This window comes from Rhinopithecus bieti, unplaced genomic scaffold, assembly GCF_001698545.2.
Source record: "Rhinopithecus bieti isolate Rb0 unplaced genomic scaffold, ASM169854v2 scaffold_72161, whole genome shotgun sequence".
NCBI lineage: Eukaryota > Metazoa > Chordata > Mammalia > Primates > Cercopithecidae > Rhinopithecus > Rhinopithecus bieti.
Window position 1 is genome coordinate 506,261 of NW_016828382.1, and position 22,977 is coordinate 529,237.

Below are 22,977 nucleotides of genomic sequence, written 5' to 3' on the forward strand. Positions count from 1 at the left end.
GTCACAGGATGAGATAGGAGGTTGGCACAAGATACAGGTCACAAAGACCCCACTGATAAAACAGGATGTGGTAAAGAAGCTAGCCAAAACCTGCCAAATCCCATATGACAATGCAAGTGATCTCTGGCCATCCTCGCTGCTCATTATAAGCTAATTATGATGCATTAGCATGCTAACAGACACGCCTACCAGTGTAATGACAATTTACAGAGGCCATGGCAATGATGGGAAGTTAACCTACAAGGTCTAAAAAGGGGAGGAACCCTCAGTTCCAGGAATAGCCCATACCTTTTCTGGAAAATTTATGAATAATCTACCCCTTCTTTAGCAAATGATCAAGAAATAACCATTAAAATAGCCAAGCAGCCACCGTCACAGCTACTCTGTCTATGGAGTAGCCATTCTTTTTTTCCTTTACTTTCTTAATAAATTTTCTTTTACTTTATGGACTCGCCCTGAATTCTTTCTTGTGCAACATCCAGGAACCTTCTCTTGGGGTCTGGATTGGGACCCTGTTCCTGTAACAACAGTGTGGGAATTGAATTGGAGGACACCCAGCTGGGGTTCACTGCTCGGTGGTGGGGAGAAATCCCCACATCTTTGGTCACAGAAGTCTCCTATGTTGACTACTGTTGTGGTGGTGTGAGAGTAGAGGGAAAACTCCGTTGGACCATTTTTCCTGAAAGAGTCATTTTGAGGCTAGAGCGTAAACAGCAATAGAGCTTCCATTTGGGCTCAGTCAGCTGAGACATATAGATTTTGGGCCCTAGGTCAGCACATAAGAAGGCTGCCTACTCTGTGACCACCATGCTGAGGAGACCACATGGAGAACAAATAATGCCGGAAGAGCCTTCAACTCCTTGAGTTTTGCAGCCCAGATGGCAATGAAAGTGACCTCTGGTCATCCTCACTGTTCATTATACACAAATTATGAAGCATTAGCATGCTAAGAGACACTATCACCGGTGCTATATGAGTTAGGAAGCCTGTGAGCTGACTCTAACCCCAGCCAGTGACAGCAACCATGTGACAGACCCCAAGCCAAAACCACTTAGCCATCCTGGTCAACCCCAGAAACATGAAAAATAATTTAAAAATGATGCTTGTAATTTTAAGCTATTAATTTTGTTACATGGTGGTAACTACGTAATATACAATCCAGTTATTAATACAAAACATTTATTATACTTGTAAGCAGAAGACTAATAATAAAAGATTTTGGTTTTTAACAAAAGATAACAGTAATTTGAGAGTTTTTTTTAAAACTACCCTAATTCCAAAAATCTAAATTGGCAAAACTAATCAAAGTAGAATGAATTCCAACTCATCTAAACAGATGGCCAAAGAGGAGGGGTTTTTTTTGTTTGTTTGTTTGTTTGTTTTAACAGAGTCAGAGTCTCACCATGTTGCAGCCCAGTAGGTCTCAGCCATTTTTTACCCAGCCCCTATTCAGGATGGAGGCCCTCTGGTTTGAACAACTCTGACATTATCTACGTGGAAATAGCACCAGATCTAGTGCATCGAGGGCTCATTTCCCAAGAACCCCGTCTCCCCGAAACTGCTGAAGTTGCAGGTATGAACCACCCCACCCAGTCTTCAAAGAGTTTTCAAAAACCAGTGACCACCAAAATCTTTTTTAACTTCCAGAAATGACATTAAATCACTTCTCATTTACTTCCCATAGGCCAGCAATTCCCAAAATGTGGTTCCTGGAGCGACAAAATTAACGTGACCTGAAAACGTGTTAGAAATGAGAAACTCTGGAGGTGTAGCCAGGTGATTCTGATGCATATTAAGTGTGAGAACCAGTGACTTGAGCTTGGGCATATTCTTTCTTTCAAATTTAAAACCACATCGCCAGGTGCAGTGGCTCATGGCTGTAATCCCAGCACTTGAAGAAGCCAAGGCAAGAGGACCGCTTGAGCCCAGGAGTTTGAGACCAGTCTGGGCAACACAGCAAAACCCAGTCTCAACAAAATATATAAAAATTAGCCAGAGATGGTGACATGTGTCTGTGGTCCCAGCTACTCAGGAGGCTGAGGTAGAAGGATTGCTTGAGCCCAAGAGGTTGAGGCTGCAGTGAGCCATGATTGTGCCACTGCACTCCAGCCTGGGTGACAGAGGGAGGGAGGGAGGGAGGGAGGGAGGAAGGAAGGAAGGAAGGAAGGAAGAAAGAAATGCACTTTATTTCACTTGTTCTTTATTATACCTTATGACATGGTGAAGGCTTATGGGAAATAATGAAAGAACTCATTCAAATTGACCTAAGAGGAAGAGATGGGAACAGAAACTTAGATTCCTAAATTCAACATTTTGTGGATATATATGGACTGTGAATACCTTTCCAAAATTATATGAATTTATAATTTTGAAGGAGTTAATTGCAAAAGCATCCTAGTAATTTTGGTGTATACATTTAGGGGTTATATAACAGAAAGAAGCTTCTCATTGGAACCTCAGCTCCACCCTTAATGCTGTGTAATATTAGTCAGGAAGCAACTCTTCTGAGCCTCCTTTTATAATGGATGAGACCACTGCTTCAAGGGTTAATTATTATTGCTAACAACTGGGCTCTCACTATGTGCCAGACATGACTGTACGTTCTTAAATTACTTTATTTTATACTTATGAGATCACTATAAGATAGGTATTATAACTACCCCAATTTTATAGATAAAGAAATTAAAGCACGAATGATTAAATTCCCCAAGTCATAAAGGTTCCTGCGGAGCAACTGAGACTGAATTTGAGCCCAAGAAGTCTGACTTCAGAATCTGAATGCTTAATCACATGCCTTCTCACTGAAGGTAATTAAATGAGATGATTCTATACGGAACATAATACAGAATGTATTACAGGAATTCAATAAACAAAAGTCATTATTTTATCATTTTGTCTATTAATATTTTACTGTTACCATATTTTAACACTTAATAGGAAGACTATTATTATTTCCAGCACCCCTATTATTCTGGGAAAGATGTCCAAATCATTGAAAAGTAAAATACAATGAGAATCAAGACAATGGGAAGTATACTGTGCATCTGATTAACTGTGTGTCCTGAAAAGGACCAGGGAAAGAATTCTCTAAACATTTTATGCTTATAATTATTTCAATTCATGCCTGAAGGAGGACATTTAATTACATGTTCCTTAACATGCATAACTAGACATTATTGCTGGTCATGAAAACATGGAGTGAACATTAAAATCTAATCATAATATTGTTCTCAATGACTCTTTCTCAATTATTAGAAGATCTAAGAAGAGAGGTGACTTATTAAAATATCAACAGTGCTGGCTTTTTAATTGCCAATTTTCCCACCAGTTGTCCTTTCTGTTTGCTCTAAATAATTTTTTATTGACATCACAGAAAATACAAGATTATCTGAAAAATTAGCTGCTAAGATTTATCTTCAATCCAACTGTCTACAGGAAAATTTTTAAAGACATTTTCGGTTTTCTCTGGTAAATATGATAAAGCCCACACTGCCCAAGAGCTATTTTAGCAGGAGAAGCTATTTAGTACCCACAGTGAAGTGCAAGCATGTCACTCTCTTTAATTCCCATGTACTTACTTCCACTGCATAGTGCAAAGCCGATGAGCCAGGGTGCAACGACAGGTTCTGAAGAGGCTTGATATGAGGTTTCTCCCATCCAAACTCTGAGGACCACTCTACCACCAGCATGTGATCCGTGAACACAGTTCCAAAAACCAGATTATTGGGGTCTGGTTTTTCCTTTAAAATGGTAGCTGGTGTGACTATTAGGTCTTTAGCCTGAGGAAGAAAAATCATCACTATTTAAAGAAAAGTTACTGAGCATTCGCTGGCTAGATGACACAGAGGGCAAAAAGGGAAATCAATTGACTTTTAAATGTTGGCAGCTAACACAGAAATTTAACACTCTGAGCTGAACAAATCAAGCCTGCATTCAGAATTCAGCTAGTTATTCATAATCTCTGCAATGTACACTGCCTAATAGAATATCAGAACCAAATTCCAGTGATACATAGAAGAGGGACAAAATAGCAGATTGGGTAAGATGATACAAAAAAAGAATACAACCCTTTTTCACTCTCATCATAGGACTCATGTTGAGTATTTGGAAAAGAAGAAAGAGATGTTTTCCCTAATAAAAAATGGCAACACTCACAATGATTTGTTAAACTAAAATGAGTGTCATTAAAGTACTGAACTGCTACTTAGCAATGGTTACACTCCAACTGCCCCAAAGAATTGTTGGCATAAGCCTTCAAAATCCTCTGGGTGCACTGGAGAAGAAATGAGCGAAGTGAAGCAAATGTTTTCCTCTTTGAAAACAGGAAAGTTGAGAACGAACAGTAAGATAGAAATCCTCTGTTCTGTGTGGAGGAAACAGTGAACAAAGGAACTCTTATTTAAACAAAGATAAATCAGAGTAATAGGAAACAACTCCCCACAAGCAGCATCTCACCAGCTCCCCACACAGCCAGTTTGCCCATTGCAAATGGCCAAACATTAAGTATACAAATTGCATGCGATACCACCACCAACTTTATAGCAGCTGTGGAATGCTGACAAAAACACAGGAGACCAGCACTTCGGGAAGCCGAGGCACGCGGATCACAAGCTCAGGAGATTGAGACCATCCTGGCTAACACGGTGAAACCCGTCTCTACTAAAAATACAAGAAATTAGCCAGGCGTGGTGGTATGCACCTGTAGTTCCAGCTACTTGGGAGGCTGAGGCAGGAGAATCGCTTGAACCCGGGATGTGGAGGTTGCAGTGAGTCAAGATCGCGCCACTGCATTCCCGTCTGGGTGACAGAGCAAGACTCCGTCTAAAAAAAAAAAAAAAGAAAGAAAGAAAGAAAAGAAAAGAAAAAGAAAAAAAGAAACACAAGGGAAGGAACTTTTGATCAGTTAAAAAAAAAAACAGGGGCAAGTTCAACCTGCAACAAGTTGTGATGGGATGTCAAACTCCATCTCTTTGAATATACAAAAATAGTCATTTCCCTCCCAAATTAAATACAGACCTTCACTTTACATCATCAGCTCTTATCATTATTTTAAAAATGATCTAATTCTGTTTAATTCACTGCCTTGCAGCTACCTGAGTCATTTGATATATTATGAATGATAGTAAATTATATTTTTAGAATAGGATTCAGGCTGGAAACATTCTAAAACAACCAGAAAGCTCATATTACAATGACGCAAAAGGTATTAAGGATAGAATATTACTGTACTGTTCAAGCTAGTCTACTAATGCTACTTTGTAATATGCCAATAAAATTTTCAATAGTTTCAATAAAAACTTTTCAAAAAAAGTTTCAATAAAAAATTGACTTTGTTCTACCATTATTATTACCATTGTGTATTTTTTTTAGAGACAGGGACTCACTATGTTGCCCATGCTGGTCTTGAACTCCTGCGCTCAAGCAATCCGCCTGCCATGAACTCCCAAAGGGCTAAGATTACAGGCGTGAGCCACTGTGCCCAGCCTGTTTTACCACTATTTAATTCAAGTAAAAATATTAAGACTCTTCACTGAGTATAATAAGTTTACTTAAAGAAATATATTCCAGCTAAATTATTTTTATCTTTGAATCCCTTTTCTCTCCCGTTATCCTCTGGACTAGGTAGGGGGTCAGGCAGACTTTACTTGCAGATCAAATGCAACCAGCTGGCCTGTTTGGGAATTAAAATGTTATTAGAACATAGTCATACCATTCTTGTATCTTCAATGGCGGCACAGCCAACTAGTTGTAACAGAAACCTGATGGCCCTCAAGCCTAAAATATTTATCATCTAGCCATTTAAGAAAGTTTAGCAGGCCAGGCGCAGTGGCTCACCCTGTAAATCCAACACTTTGGGAGGCCGAGGCGGGTGGATCACCAAAGGTCAGGAGTTCAAGATCAGCCTGGCAAACACAGCGAAACCCTGTCTCTACTAAACATACAAAAATCAGCTGGGTGTGTGGTGGGCGCTTGTAATCCCAGCTACTTGGGAGGCTGAGGCAGGAGAATTGCTTGAACCTGGCAGGCAGAGGTTGCAGTCAGCAGAGACGCGCCAATGCACTCCAGTGTGGGCAATAAGAGTGAAACTCCATCTCAAAAAAAAAAGAAAGAAAGTTTAGCGACCCCGATTCTGGACTATTCAGACAAGAAGTCTGGCTAGAGTATTCACAGTTGAATTCCAAAGCTAACACAGTGCCTACCACACAGAATAGCAAAGGATTTCTTAAATACTGAAGATGTCTGCCTGCTTTCAGATACACTCACAGAAGATGTCCAGGATTTAAAGAGAGTGAAATTCTAACACAAATTTTTTATTACATGAATAGTTTCACAGTATTCTTGGGCAATAAACATCTGATTTGCCATAGTTAGCTTTCATCAGTGAATAGGGAGGACCCTGGGCTAAGAAACATTTGGAGCCATATCAATACAGTAAGACAAACTTAATGCAAATTTTCTTCTACTAAGACTACTAAGACTACTTAAAATACCCACAGGACCGACAATAATGCACTATTCCAGAGAGATCAAATTACTGGCAAAGCAGTGATAGAATAAGATCATTTTTAACCTCAAATAAGTGTTCTTATAATTAGAACTTCATAATATCAGTTAAATTTCTGACAATTAAAGATAAATTATTACATTACTAGGTATGAGTTATATTTCAGTAAACTGCTACATTCTTTCATAAGACACATTATTTCTTAATGATATGAATAGCAACCTCTAACTTTCTGATTTGTACCTAAGCACGGCCCTATATCCAGTTTTGTTTTGTTTCGTTTTGTTTTTTTCTTTTAGACGGAGTCTCACTCTGTCACCCAGGCTGGAGGGCAGTGATGTGATCTGGACTCACGGCAACCTCCGCCTCCCAGGTTCAAGTGAGTGTTCTGCTTCAGCCTCCCAAGTAGCTGGGACTACAGGCATATGCCACCACACTCCGCTAATTTTTGTATTTTGGGTAGAGACGGGGTTTCACCATGTTGGCCAGGCTGGTCTCAAACTCCTGACCTCAGGTGATCCACCCATCTTGGCTTCCAAAAGTGCTGGGATTACAGGTGTGAGCTACCGCGCCCAGCCTATATCCAGTTTTTCAAAGTAATATACAATTAGGTGGCTTCAAAATCTCATCATGAACTTCCCTCTATTTGAAAAAAAATTTTCTGCAACTCTGGAAACTAAAAATAACAACTTTTAACCCGAGCTCAAAGAGAAATTACCTAGGAATACTAAATTACTAGGTGATAGAGTTGAATAAAGTTCAAACGTAAACAAGCAATATTAGCTGAAGATGTGCGACTCATTTGGGGCAGATATGAAATGTAGTTTTAAGGGAACGATTCCTTTCCTAAAGGAAACAAATTTTATAAACAATTTTATCCGTGTTCTTTAAAACTATTTTCTTTTCTAGATTTCCTTTCCAAAGATACATAAAAATATTTTGTCAAATGATACTTTCTTCTGCATAATTAATCTGTCTCTTTCCCATGCTCCACATTCCCTGATGACATCGAAGTCAGGATGTTTCACATCATATGTTTGTGGAAGAATCTGGAATGCCACAATAACTGATTGTGAAATGGCAAGAAATGAAGGACAAAAACAGGCATATAAAAACAACTTCTTAATTCAAAGTTGCAGTTGGGTAATCATTTGTCTGAAATAGTGGAGCTCAGGACAGGGAAGTGTAAATTTGTTGAAAGCACCTGAGAACTGTTTTCAGCCAGGGTCAGTCAACACTTTTTTTTTTTTTTTTTTTTTTTTCTGCTGTTGCTCAGGCTGGAGTACAGTGTGCAATCTCAGCTCACTGCAACCTCCCCTCCCTGGTTCAAGCAATTCTCATGCCTCTGCCTCCCAAGTAGCTGGAATTACAGGCACGTGTCACCACACCTGGCTAATTTTTGTAGTTTTAGTAGAGACGGGGTTTCACCATGTTGGCCAGATTGGTCTCAAACTCCTGACCTCAAATGATCCACCCTCCTCAGCCTCCCAAAGTGCTGGGATTACAGGTGTGAGTCACCACGCCTGGCCTGTCAACACCTTTTGCTCACCATCGTATAGCACATTTGCTCTTCTCTTCATTGGCCACACTTTTCAAAAATCAAGTCTGCATTACAACTGTATCAGACATTTAATAACTTTATTCTAGGTTCCTATGCATTATTCTTACTCCATTTGGAAAGCCTTAAAGCCTTAGGCACCATGCTCATCTTTTAGAGATATTCTTTTAAAATCTAATAAAGATGATCATGAAGAGAACTACAGATTTGCAGTGTTGCATTCTGTGGAGATATGTGAAGCTGAAGGAACTGGAAGAAATAGATGGCTGACCTCTTTCAAAGGAGGAGGATCCTAGAGTCCACAGAAAGATTTGCCAGGATGTGTAACAACGTATCCCATTGCTAGGCCCTGCTGCAAACCTGCATCCTCATTGTAATATAACTGCATCATAATTGGGGAGGGGAGAAGCAATATGAAAACTACCCAAGAGAGAACCAAAAGGCAATATGAAATGTTATAAATGATGTAGATTAACAGAAAGGTAGAAAAATCTGTCAAAAGCAACCACAGTTAGAATGGCTATTATTAGAAAGACAAAAAATAGCAGATGCTGATGAGGACGCAGAGAAAAGAGAACTCTTATACACTGTTGGTAAGAATGTAAATCAGTATATCTACTATGGAAAACGGTATGAAGTTTTCCAAAAAAAAACTAAAAGTAGAATGACCATATGAACCAACAATCCTACTACTGGACATTTTCCAAAGGAAAGCAAATCAGTATACCAAAGGGATATCTGCACTCCCATGTTTATTACAGCACTATTCTCAAATTTTCAAGATGTGGAATCAACTTAAGTGTCCGTCAACGAACAAATAAAATGTGGTGCATATACACAATGGAATACTATTCAGCCATTTAAAAAAGAGTAAAATTGTGTCATTTGTAGCAATGTGGATGGAACTGGAAGTCATTATGGTAAGTAAAATAAGCCAAACACTGGAAAAAAAAAAAAACAGAAAAACAAATATTGCATGTTCTCACTCATATGTGAGAAGTAAAAAAAAGTTGATCTCATAGAGGTAGAGAGTATTAATAGAATGATAGATATCAGAAGATGGCGGGGTGGGGAGGGTGTAGGTGGAGGGAGAGAGGTTGGTCAGTGAGTACAAACATGCAGTTAGACACAAGCAATAAATTCTACTGTTCACAGCAGAGTAGGGTGATTACAGTTAACAACAATGTAGGCTCTCTCTATATATGTATATATATGTGTGTGTGTGTGTGTGTGTGTGCATATATATATATATATTTTTTTTTTTCAGACAGAGTCTTGTTCTGTCACCTAGGTTGGAGTGCAGTGGCGTGATCTTGGTTCACTGCAACCTCTGCCTCCCAGACTCAAGCGATTCTCCTGCCTCAGCCTCCTGAGTAGCTGGGATGACAGATGCGCACCACCGCACCTGGCTAATTTTGCATTTTTAGTAGAGACGGGGTTTTGCCATGTTAGTCAGGCTGGTCTGAAACTCCTGACATCAAGTGATCCACCCGCCTTGGCCTCCCAAAGTGCTGGTATTACAGGGGTGTGCCACAGTGCCTGGCTTTACGTATTTTTAAATAGCTGGAAGAGAGAACTTGAAATGTTACCAACACATAGGAATGCTAAATACTCAAGGTGATGGACACCACAAAGACCCTGACTTGATCATTGCACAGTGTATGCATATAACAAACTATCACAGGCAGCCCATAAATATGTACACATATTATGTATCAATCCAAAAAAAGAGAAAAGTATATCAAAAACCAAGATGGTCTATAAAATCTACCATTTTTCTTCCCTAAATTATCACTATCATTTTTACACATGCCTTATTACATATGTGCTGTGAATACATCCACCATGACTCATGTTTTGATGTGTAAATACATGAGTGTCAACAGGCAATTCCCCTAACTAAAACCTAATATACAGAAATCTAAATTAACAAATAAAAACATTATTTATGGCCAAGCCTGGTGGCTTATGCCTGTAACCCAGCATTTTGGGAGGCTGAGGTGGAAAGACTGTGTAAGCCCAGGAGTTGGAGACCAGTCTGGGCAACACAGGGAGATCTCATCTCTACAAAAAATGACAAAATTAGTTGGGCCTGCTGGCATGCAAGCCTATAGTCTCAGGTACTTGAGAGGCTAGGAGGATCACTTGAGTCTGAGAGATCAAGGCCGAAAGCGATCCCTAATTCATGGTGCCACTGCACTCCAGTCTGGGCAACAGAACAAGACTCTGTCTCAAAAAAAAAAGAAAAAGAAAGAAAACGATTATTTACATTTGAGTTGATATTTTTCTTTGCAAAGAATTCTTCAGGCGGGGCTTGGTGGCTCATGCCTGTAATCCCAGCACTTTGGGAGGTTGAGGCAGATGGATTGCATGAGGCCAGGAGTTCGAGACCAGCCTGGCTAACATGGTAAAACCCCATCTCTACTAAAAATATAAAATTAGCCAGGTGTGATGGCATATGCCTGTAATCTCAGCTACTCAGGAGGCTGAGGCAGGAGAATCACTTGAATCTGGGAGGCAGAGATTGCAGTGAGCCGAGATTGCGCCACTGCACTCCAGCCTGGGTGACAGAGTGAGACCCTGTCTCAAAAAAACAGAAAAGAAATTGCAATATTCTAATTTTGCTTTTTAAAATATCCTTGCTAAGATGACAGCAAGAGAAGAAAAAAAGAAAAATAAAATAAAAATTCCTTGCAAGTAGAGACCTAATCTTGAATTCACTTTTGGATGTCCAATGCATGGCACAGTCTCTAGCACACTGTGAGAGAGCTGAATGTGTGAGAAATTGATGAGTCAAGTTTCCTTCCCTCTCTGAACCGCCAGGATGTGAGATCATTAGGACACTCTGTGCTATGGATGACAATTGACAGTGACTCAAACAGGCAGAAGAGCAGCACTAGGCATAAAAAGAAGTTAAAACCTCCACGAGGAGGGAGGATAGGAGATAATGACTCATAGAAAAAATAATATATCTTACATTGTACAATTTTCAATGTGCTTTATTTGTTTCTCACTATTTGAAGTATGAGCTATTTACTATATAAACCCCACAATTCAGATAGAAAAGAAGAAAATGCAACACTTTCCCTGTAGAGTGTTATGTGCTGCTGAAAGAGAAAATCACAGTTTAACTTTTCTACCAGTAGAGTGAAGGGTTGTACTTAGTATGGAATCAGATAAACATCTAGGTTAATATTTACGAATTGACTGTTTTCAAGAAAAATGTATGACTTAAAATAAAATCAGCAATCAGCTGTTAGATAATTTTTGTTGTGATGAATGTACTGTCACTCTCTAAATGGCTTTTCTTCCTCTAAGAGAGGAATTTTAAATGTCTGACAACACAACCTAGAAACTGGGTAACCCACACAGTGAAAATTTCCCCAAATCTCAACAAGAAATGGATTTATTCAGTTGAATGTTGCTTTAGACACTTAGCCCCTAGCAAGCAACTTACCTTAAAAGTCCCCACCACCTCTTTTGATCCTCCTTCTCCGGTACCTTCTCTGATGCTTGCTTCTGCGGAGCATCCGTTACTGCAATCCTGAAAGAAGAATCAAACCCCCATTAAGTAAATGCAGGTCGGTGAGCGGGGCCCGGGGTAACCTACATGACACTCACCATGATACCGTGCGCTTCTCTCCAGGACCCAGGCAAACACAAAAAGGAGGCTCAAACAACCAAGCACCCAGGCCCGAACCTCCAACAAGCGCGTCTTGGGAGTGCTGCCCTGCACTTCCCACCCTGCCGGGGTCGCGGCGGTTTTTGTCCTCCTCCGCCGGCTCAGGGAAGACTGGTTACATTCCGGGTCAGCCCTACAGAGCCAGGGTTCGCCGGCAAAGAACAAAAAAACAATTGTCTCCCTTATATCCGAGCAAATAGTCTAGACTGGGGTGTTAAGCCATTTATAGAAAAATCTCCAGGGCGCGCTCAGCCTCGTGGTCTTGTCAATCACAGACGCACAATAGCAAGCTTGCAAAGGGGAAGGGGACTGGCGTGAACCATTTTCTCCACCAGCAGGGTCCTCCGATGCTGCAGCACCCACCCCATACCTCAAACCTCATGGTATTAGGGGGTATTTAAAAGATGAAGACACAGGGAAGCAGGACTAATTGGGAAAACCTGCAAACATTTGTTTTAATGCCCAAATCTGCTAAATAACTACGGGGTGGGGTGGGGTGGGGAAGAAAGCGATCCAAGGAGGCAGAAGGCTGCGGTCAAAATATTTTGGGGTGGCAAAGGCACGTAGGATGTGGCTGTGTGGCAGCCCAGAGATTCAGCTCCCGCCTCCTCCCTCAGAGCGAGTCCATGGCTACCCTCACGTCTCCCGTGGCGGTCCTCGCAGCACTCCGGAGGGGGTCACCCATGAGGGTATTAGACCTGGACAGCGGGAACCTCGCCGAGGCGGAGATTGCAGGCTGGGACTCCAGATTTCGGGAAGGGATGGGGGGAAAAGGAGACGCCTCGCTGCAGGCGGAATGGAGGGCGAGGCGAAGGAGGATGGTGCAGGAAACGGCGACAAGGCGCCCGGCCAGGCCCGCGAGCTACCGAGACTCAGGTTCCAATCCTCCCCCCTTCCTCAAACGCCCGGGTTCCAGGTACCTGGTGGGCAAGGGCCGCAGCAGAGCGAAGCGGGCTGGCCATGTAGAGGCTGCGGGGACGCGGGGCTGCAGAGAGCGGCGGTGGCACGGAGCGCGCGGCTGGACGAGAAAGCGGGTGGTGTGGCCAAGCCCCGGCGCACCGCCCGTAGGGCGCTGGGTACCACGACCCGGGGCCGTGCGCCAGGACCAGGCGCAGGGTACGACGCAACCCCTCCAGCATCCCTTAGGGAGGAGCCTCCAACCGTCTGGTCCCAGTCTGTCTGCAGTCGCGAAAACCGAAGCGGTTGTCCCTGTCACCCGGGTCGCTTTAGGTGGCCCGAGACTGCGCGCCGCGAACGAGCGCCTTTCCAAGCGCAGGTACTTCGCGGGCATCCTTGTTTATTAAACACCCTCTAGTTGAATGGCCGGGAAGTGCCCCTCGGTCAAGGTTAAGGAAACCTCGGAGAAACTACATTAGGGCAGCTTTTCCATAGACTCCAAATCCAACTGACAAAAAGCAGTTTGTGCCCTCGAGAGTTTGCGGGCGGGGATTGACATTTGTGCGTCTGCTCATGTCTGCCACCGACCCCTATGTGCAAACTGAAGGGGGAGAACGTGAATCCAGTTTTTAGATTTCCCTGCGCCACCTACCCAAACCGAGTTTGTAATTCGGGGTGTCACGGGGCTACCAGGCTCGCATTCTCTAAGCGCCGTTTCTGCCCAAAGATCTCAATGCCTTTCATCGTTTTCAGGCAAAGCAGACCATCAAGAGCTCCAATCATACTGTTTTCACAGTTTTCCGACGTCGACTCGTGATCTCAATATAAAGAGGCCTGGAAAAGTGATGTTAGAAATACTACTTGGTTTAAAAAGGGAAAGGAGGATTGGAATAGCTATTGTCTTATATGCAGTGTTCTCCTGGGGCAACGTCAGCCTGAATTATGAGCCTTCCTGGTTTTTAAATTAATAGGAAGTGGTAACCCGGGCTGACTTGATCTTGGAAAGAGGGGGAGGGCAGTTTATTCTGGGTGAAAGCGGTTAAATCCGGTCTGGTTTCTGAAATGGTTTCATACAGCACTACTGATAACACACTGTAACTCTAATCTTATCAACTCAGAAAACCTACACTTTTCCTCTCCTTTATACAAGGCACAAAAAGGCCTCTTACGCTGGGGTGAGGTCCCAAGCTCCAAAGACCACAGAGTCCAGGCAGGTCACTTGCCCCATAGGGTGGTGAGTGTCCCTGCAAGTCCAGGGTCGCTTATAAAATACGTTTTGTCGTTGTTGTTCTGAGACTGAGTCCACTTTGTTGCCCAGGCTGGAGTGCAGAGGCCGGATCTCGGCTTACTGCAACTGTCTGCCTCCCTGCTTCAAGCAATTCTCCCACCTAAGCCTCCCGAGTAGCTGGGACTACCAGCACGCGTCACCACGCTGGGCTAATTTTTGTATTTTTTGTAGAGACCGTGTTTTGCTATGTTGCCCAGGCTGGTCTCGAGCTCCTGGACTCAAGCCACCCACCCATCTCAGCCTCCCAAAGTGCCAGGATTATAGGCGTGAGCCACTGCGCCCAGCTCCATCTGTATTAACTGCTTCTATTTCCTTCCTATGAAGGGCTTCTGTCCAATTATTCCACCTAAATAAGGTCTCTAATAGCCTTCATTTTGTTTCTGCCAATGGTTTTGCTTCTTGTGCATTTTCATGGCTGCACCTATGTGCTGATGACTCCCAAATATATTTTTTCAGTCCAACTGTCTCCTGAGCAGTAGGTACTTGCTACTCAAAAATCTGTCTAAACTATAAACGGTGTATCTCTTCACCATGTTGGAAGCACTGGGCTAGTTGCTGAGGGAGGATTGAGAGCATACCATCATCCTGTTATCATGCATTGCCCCCAGCCAGACAGAAAAGTGTTAATTGTGTTAGAAAGCGCTAAGGAATTCCACAGACAGATGTAAAATTATAACAAATGCTGCCTGTGCTCCAACAGCCTCTAATAATGGATTGTACTGACTCAGAAAGGCCTGGAAAGGCTTTCAGCAAGTGATCCTTGAGCAGAAATCTGAAAGAGTAAAGAAATTTGCTAAAGGAAGAAGGGATGAAGAGCACCTGGTATGAAAGTGAGTTCCAGGACAAAAGAACTTCTCCAAGGAGGGCTGGAACAAAGGACCAAAAGAGAGCCTGGGGCTGCCTTGGGCAGAAGAGGATAGAGCTTGGGCTAGTGAGTAGCCAAAGGGCCAGTCAAGTAGTGCCTTGGGGAGAGCTAAAGAATAATTTTAAAAAGCAAAAGTAAGGTAAAAGCCTGACTGTCATACAGGTATAAAATAAACTAAATTATAGAGTTTACTTAAATCATTTAATGAAGTTACCAGGCAGATATAAAAACTGGTTCAAAGAACAGGCATGTTTATAGGTCAGAAATGCTGAAATGAATATGCAAATGAAATTGGCTTCTTCCACAGTAGGGGAGAGAAGTTAACTGAACCCTGACCTTCAGAATTTACTTGCATGGCTACATGCAATAATTATTTTGCATTTCTATCAGTTATCTGTAAAATAACCCAAAACAATGAAACTATGTAAGACCCAATGAAAGGGCCCATGGAATCAGAATCAGATAACCTTAAAGGTTTGCTCTAAACAATTCAGTTTTCCACTGAAGTACAAATTTTTCCCTACAGTAGGGTAATATAATTTCTTCATTCAAGAAGTGCTATTAGTCAGCAACAGCTGGAATAAACCAGACATAGTAGTCACTGTACTTACTAGTTACCTTAAGAAGCTATAGCTTTAGCAATTTTCAATGTAGCTTAACTTAGGGGCAAGAGAAACCATTGAAAGGTTAAGGATTAGGTGGAGTATGCGGGAGTGGTGACAGAATTGAAGGTATTGGCTGCAGTTTGGAGATTGGAAGAAGGTCTGGGTGGTGAGGAATGGATTTGGATGAAGCTATTACAGAATCCGTATACGAGATGATCCTTTTAGTAAGTTGGACTTGGCTGGTGGTTGGCAATAGAAGTGGAGAGAAACAGCCAGATTTCAGCAAGAATGGAGGTAAGGTGGCAGCCTGGGCAACAACCCTGTCTCTGGTAAAAGTACAAAAATTAGCCGGGTGTGGTGGTGTGTGCCTGTAGTCCCAGCTACTCATGGGATTAAGGTGAGAGGATTACCTGAACTTGGTGAGGTTGAGGCTGCAGTGGGCCAGGATCACACCACTGCACTCGCCTGGGTCTCAAAAAAAAAAAAAAAAAAAAAAAGAAAGAAAGTAAGAAAAAGAAAAATGGATGATATAAGGTGGGACAAGGATGAGAGAAATACTAAGGAGACCTTCTCGGATCTGACTTGCTCATCTGTTTGGTGATATTCACTAAGACAAAAGGAATGTTGAAAGAGAATGTGGTTCGAGAGGATAAGGAGAAGTCTGGTTTGGGTCCCATGAGTTCTTAAGTGTCTCCAAGACTGGCTATGAGAGATCTGCCTATCTGAAGCTCAGGGAAGAGGTCTAGATTACAGGTATTATTAAATCATTGGCATAGAGGTGGTAACCGAAGCTATGGGTGCGAATGAGAATCTCTGTATGTCAGTTTTCTCCTCTGTAAAATGAGACAATAGCAACACTTCATGTTTGTCAACTGGGATAGATGAGCCATTTCAAAATAATGAAACCTATGTATATTACTTAGAACCATGCCTGATGTCAGCCATGGATAGGTAAAAGAATGGGCATGGCTCTGTCATTAAACTGTATTTGAAAAACAGGGGACAGAGCAAATGTAGTCTGTAGGCTGTAGGTTGCTTACTCCTGCTCTATGTAGTTGCTCTAGTAGAAGCATAGGGGTTGTCCCTCAAATGCATCCAAGTGATGATCACCAATGTCTATCCATTCTTGCTCCAAATACCCTGACAGTTGCCATTTCTCCAACCACATTATCCCCATTCTAGTACCAAACAGCTTCCAAGTAGCTCCTCTGACTCCAGCCTTGCTTCTCTTTAAGCCATTCTTAGCATGACAACCCCTGAAAATGTCGCAAAATGCAAATCTGAAGACATCTCCTCTTGGTCAAAAAACCTTCAAAATCACGCATTTGACAAAATAATTGGCAAGCTCCCCACCCATCCCAGATTCTGCCTTCTGCCTCTGACTCCCCAGCTCAACTTTTGCTACGCTCTTTCTCTCTCTCCCCCACCAAACATTTAATTTGTTTCAGTCCTTTTGGACATCAGGCCTTCTCATAGATACCCAAATACCTGTAACATTCCCCTGCCTTTCCCAGACAGAACAAGGCACTGTCATCCTTCTTTGCTCAGTTCCTGTGCCATGTCCTTGGCAGGAATATCTCTGAACCCTGTCTAGGCTACAGTGCCTCCCTCTGCTGTTTATTTGCATGCAATGCTTGCCATTTCAAAATAATGGTAATATTTTATTCTAATCATTTGATTAACGCTCTTCTAATTTTATGATGGGAAATTCATGTCTGTCAGGCCTCTGAGCCCAAGCTAAGCCATCCTATCCCCTGTGACCTGCACGTAGACATCCAGATGGCCTGAAGCAACTGAAGATCCACAAAAGAAGTGAAAATAGCCAGTTCCTGCCTTAACTGATGACATTCCACCATTGTGATTTGTTCCTGCCCAACCCTAACTGATCAACTGACTTTGTGACAATACACCCTCCCCACTCTCGCGATAATGTACTTTGTGATATTCCCCTGCCTTGTGAATGTACTTTGTTCGATACACCCTCCTCACCCTTGAGACGGTACTTGTAATATCCTCCCCCCGCCCTTAAGAAGGTACTTTGTAATATTCTCCCCAGCCTTGAGAATGTACTTTGTAAGATCCACCCCCTGCCCACAACAAATTGCTCCTAACTCCACCGCCTATCCCAAACCTATAAGAACTAATTATAATCCCACCACCCTTTGCTGACTCTCTTTTTGGACCCAGCCTGCCTGCACCCAGGTGATTAGAAAGCTTTATTGTGGCTGGGCTGGAGCAAGACCCTGTCTACTAAAAATACAAAAATTAGCTGGCGTGGTGGCAAAACACCTGTAATCCCAGCTCTCCAGGAGGCTGAGGCAGGAGAATCACTTGAACCTGGGAGGCAAAGGTTGCAGTGAGCCGAGATCGTGCCATTGCACTCCAGCCTGGGTGACATAGCGAGACTCTGTCTCAAAAATTAATTAATTAATTAATTATTGTTTTAAGGCCACAAAGTTTGGGGTGGTTGGTTATATAGCAATGTTAACCAAAGCAGCATGCAAACCTAACATACTTATTTCATTTCATTATTTATTTAAAACCTAGTAATAATAAATCATGCCCAAAAATAGGGATAAAAAGGTGAGATAAACATGAAATAAGTAGTACTTTAAAATATCTTTCTAAGTATGGTTATTTTATTGTACCAGCCATAGCTAAAGGCTCAGTATACACAAGGGCCTAGTAATCAGTAATGACAGTGATACAAATCCTTCTTTTAAAGTCTTCTTAATGATCAAAATTGTTTCATCCACTGTTTGTCAGTTCTGATGAAACCATTGGTTTTTTTTTTTTAATCTCATGATATGGTTAATGGAGAACTTATAGTAAGAACCGGGGCGAGACACAGTGGCACATGCCTGTAATCCCAGCACTTTGGGAGGCCAAGGCGGCCGATTACCTGAGGTTAGGAGTTTGAGACCAGCCTGGTCAACGTGGTAAAACCTTGTCTTTACTAAAAATACAAAAATTAGCTGGGCATGGTGGCACATGCCTGTAAACCCAGCTACTCAGGAGGCTGAGGCATGAGTATTGCGTGAACCTGGGAGGCAGAGGTTGCAGTGAGCCGAGATCACACTACTGCACTCCACCCTGGTGACAGAATGAGACAGTCTTAAAAAAAAAAAAAAAAAAAAGAAAAGAAACCAAAAAAATATTAGTTATCATGAAAAACATGACACATTTCCTTGTTTTACATTTCCAGTATTTTCATTATTCTGGCTTTATCCCTTTAAATTTGTATTTATGCTTGTTTTGAGGATTTTTTGCAGAAATCTCTTCTCTTAAAGCCAATGCCCCTTTTGCAACGATTATCAATTAACACTAGATGACATAATCTGTAACTCTCCTTAACTAGGCTCACACAAACCGCCACAAATCACAACCCTCTGGAAGAGAATGAATGCGCAGGGCTGCATTCACGTAGGCAACCCTCTGGGAGCGGGAGCTATGCCCTCCTCTCCCCTCAGGACCCTGCTTGAAATTTGTGACAGTGTGGCAGGGTGACATGCAGAATGAGCACATGCCAATCTATGTGAGTTAAATACAAATACAATTTAATTTTTCCCACATGTTAGAGGAAAAACAAACATAAGTTCTTCTGACATTCCAGTGGAGTCTGTTGCATATCTCAATATATACACACCACGATGAAACCCACTCTGCCAGCAGACAAAGTGCAAATTCCTGAGCTTAGTCTGTGGGCTCCTGCACTTTCTGAATCACCTGACTCCCCCTTCCCTCCCCACCCCTCGTCCTCATTTGCACTTCCCAGTTTTCTTCTGCACTGGGAGGAAACCCTAAGCATGGCAAGCCTCTAGGTCATCTCCAAGTACCTTAAAAAGGAGTGACAGATGGACAGAGAGACAAACACCTGAATATTCTGGATAAAAAGATTAAGAATTTCATTTCCTGTGTGGAAAACAATTAAGCTTATAATTTTGCATTTTGCAGTAACAGAATCGCTTAACTTCTGAGAGGAGAAATTAATCCTAATTAAATGAGGCTGGTTTTTTAAAATCCAGATATTATATACTGGATTGCTTTGGAGAACATTTTGTTTCACACCAGTACCTAAGTAGCTTTTAAGAGTTCAGGTTAATCTATGCTGAGGAAATTAATAGCAAGAAGAAAAGGCCACAATCAAGACAGAAAGGATTTAAGTTTTTATTACTGATTATTAAGTGCATTATTTATAGTAGAATCCACAACATACGCCCATGAAAATAAACCAATTCTAGTAAATACATGGTAAATATAAAAAAACGAGAAGAGGGCCTGGCGCGGTGGCTCACGCCTGTAATCCCAGCACTTTGGGAGGCTGAGGCGGGTGGATCACAAGGTCAGGAGATCGAGACCATCCTGGCTAACACGGTGAAACCCCGTCTCTACTAAAAAAGAAATACAAAAAATTAGCCGGGCGTGGTGGTGGGTGCCTGTAGTCCCAGCTACTCGGGAGACTGAAGCAGGAGAATGGTGTGAACCCGGGAGGCAGAGCTTGCAGTGAGCCAAGATCGCACCACTGCACTCCAGCAAAATACATACACCAAAAGGAGAAAATGAGGCCAGGTGTGATGGCTTATGCCTGTAATCACAGCACTCTGGGAGGCTGAGGTGGGAGGTTTGCTTGAGTCCAGAAGATTGAGACTAGCCTGGGCAACATAGTGAGATTCCATCTCAAAAAAAAAAAACAAAACAAAACAAAAAAAGAACGTGGGTATTTGGGAAGACAGTAATCTTTTGGAAAAAGTGTTTTTCCTATGAATGTGACCTACGTTCAAGAAAATAGACTGACTTATCTGATATATCCCTTGTGGCAGCAAAAGGAAAACTTCCCCATCACCTTCTTCAGAAGGTCACTCAAAATCATTGACCAGGGGCAGATTAATAGGAGAAAAGTCACACAAATTTATTTGATCATAATTTTATGTGACACAAGAGCCTTCAGAATGAAAACCCAAAGATACGGGGAAACTGTCCATTTTATGGTGAAACCCTGTCTTTACTAAAATACAAAAGATTTTATGGACAGTTTTTTTTTTTTTCTTTTTTTTTTTTTGAGATGTCTCGCTCTGTGGCCAGGCTGGAGTGCAGTGGCGCCATCTCAGCTCACTGCAAGCTCCCGCTCCCTGGTTCAAGTTATTCTCTTGCCTCAGCCTCCCAAGTAGCTGGGATTACAGGCACACGCCACCAGGCCCAGCTAATTTCTGTATTTTTTAATAGAGACGGGGTTTCACCATGTTGGCCAGGATGGTCTTGATCTCCCGACCTCATGATCTGCCTGCCTCGGCCTCCCTAAGTGCTGGAATTACAGGCGTGAGCCACTGCGCCCAGCTATTTGTTTTTTAAGAGCAAGGAGAGTATGCTTTTTAAATGCCATTGGTTCATGTGCCACAGAACCTAAAGCAGTTTCAAATGGACACCAAGTGAAAAAATACGAGTTTTCAGAAGTCTGTCATTATGTATTTACACAAATTACACAATCCTGTATGTATTTACAATTATAGATTATCAGATAGATAACACAAAGCTGTAGTGTTAATGAGACAAAAGAGAATAAAAACACCACAAGGAAGCCATTTGCTTATCTACCAAGCGGGACCTAGCAGGGCCCATCCTGGCATGTGCTTCAACATTGCTTGGGGACATTTACGTGACTGAAGGGAAGATTTGTTCAGTCTGTGCTAGGTAAGTCTTTGACCACAGTGCAAGCGTTGGCACCAAGAAGATGGTAGTTTGGCTGTCTGCATATCTATTTGTTTAACTGGAACCCCCATTCCACGATGGCTCAGGGTTGCCATCCAACAGGCTTTGGACCTTTTACAAGAACCGGATGCAAACCCATGAGCTGGGGATGACTCACTCTGTTCCCCAACAGACAGTGCCCGGGCCAAAACCCTGAGCCCCCTTAGTATGGAGAGTCATGTAGAGCCATGTGGAAATATGACTGGATAAAAAACGTATGGTCTAATGCTAATAGACTGGGCAGGGAAATCCAGCACAGCCTGTCTGTCTGGACCCTTCTTGCCTCTCTGAGCATGCATTTCTTCCTTCTGGTGCTGGACCCTCTTTGGAATGGGGGTCTTATAACCTACAGTCAAACAAGGTGAGTCAGATAATTTCTTTATGGCCTTACACAGACAGGCTGGGGTGGGGAAGTTAGAGAACTATTTTAGGTTTTATGGTTGGTTTTGGGGAAAAAGGGGTTTGGTTTCTATGGCCCACCTTGGGGAAGAGGGATTGTAGTCTCGACGGCCAGCCTCAAGGGAGAATGAAGGGCCAGAGACAGGAGAGCAGGAGCCCAACATTCCCCAGCTGAGAAAATGGGTTGGTAGATTATCTTTTTTTTTTTTTTTGAGATGGGGTCTCACTGTGTTGCCCAGGCTAGAGCGCAGTGTCATAATCTCAGCTCGCTGCAAGCTCTACCTCCCAGGCTCAGGCAATCCTCCCACATCCACCGCCCAAGGAGCTGGGACCACAGGCACACGCTACTGTGTCCGGCTAATTCTTTGTGTTTTTGGTAGAGACAGGGTTTCACCGTGTTGCTCTGGCTGGTCTCGAACTCCTGAGCTCAAGCAGTTTGCCCACCTCAGCCTCCCAAAGTGCTGAGATTACAGTTGTGAGCTACTGTGCCTAGTGGGTGGATTATTTAATAAGCCATTGAACTAGTCTTGCAATCGTGAGAATAGGCCAGTCCAATCAAACGGTTAACAGTTAACTCTCATTTCAAGCAGTGGTGTCGCAGATGGGCTTCCACCAAAGTCAGGCCTCCCCATGAATCAAGCAATCAGATATTTAAGAAAAGGCATTTCTATGGAAACAAAAGAAAAACAAAGATTAACATCTGAAGTTGTCTATAAACTAGTTTTCCTAGAGTCTCTGAAGTAGCTTCAGATTGCAGTGGCAATCTGACAGATATTTCTGGATTATAGTTTGAATCAGGTGTTCAAGTAAACTTTCTGAGTAATCTGATATGAACGCCACTCATATATTAAGTTGCTGTCATTATTTCTTCCAAAGTTTATATCAAGTTGTCTAGCTGAAGCCTGTAGGGCTTGGTGATTCCAAGTCAGAAAAGTGGTAGAAAAATTGGAAAACATTAGTTTGGAGACTCGTAACCAGGAAGGAATTCAGGATTCAGTCGAAATTGTAGGCAAATAATAAAAACTCAAAAAAACAATGGTCAGGACTAGAATCTAATAACAAGTATGGTATAATTTTCTTCTGAAATATAATTTCGTCTTCTACAGTCATCCCAATTTTTACCACAAAGATAGTAATAACAAGACTAATTTATTTGCAAAGTCAGTTTAGTCTCTGACATGATTATCTGCTAAAGTGCAGTAAGAATGGTGATTTACCATAAAGGCTCTTTTTTTTGCTTTGATATTTTTTATTTATTATAAAAACTGAGTTTTCAACAAAGGCAGATTAGCAGGACTATAGCTGTGAAAACAAATCTGAATGTAGACATTCATTAAACTTAAACTAAAAATCATTGCAGGATACGGCCGGGCACGGTGGCTCAAGCCTGTAATCCCAGCACTTTGGGAGGCCGAGGCGGGCGGATCACGAGG

The 22,977-nt window shown here is 42.3% G+C and overlaps 1 protein-coding gene across 3 annotated transcripts in view; it reads right to left on the bottom strand.

The window, feature by feature from the left end:
• The window catches only part of BCAT1 (branched chain amino acid transaminase 1), a 137,805-nt gene that overhangs the window by 77,066 nt on the left and 37,762 nt on the right, over nucleotides 1-22,977 (bottom strand). Inside the window, exons 1-3 of one of the 3 annotated variants that reach the window (XM_017864523.1) lie at nucleotides 12,666-12,905; nucleotides 11,521-11,607; nucleotides 3,579-3,779 (exon numbers count right to left, since the gene is read on the bottom strand). In XM_017864523.1, the coding sequence (XP_017720012.1) occupies nucleotides 3,579-3,779; nucleotides 11,521-11,607; nucleotides 12,666-12,884 (507 nt within the window). In that variant the 5' untranslated portion in view covers nucleotides 12,885-12,905. Of the gene's footprint in view, nucleotides 1-3,578; nucleotides 3,780-11,520; nucleotides 11,608-11,684; nucleotides 12,018-12,665; nucleotides 12,906-22,977 lie in introns of those variants that run through there. The other 2 variants (XM_017864525.1, XM_017864524.1) reach the window with 2 other exon arrangements.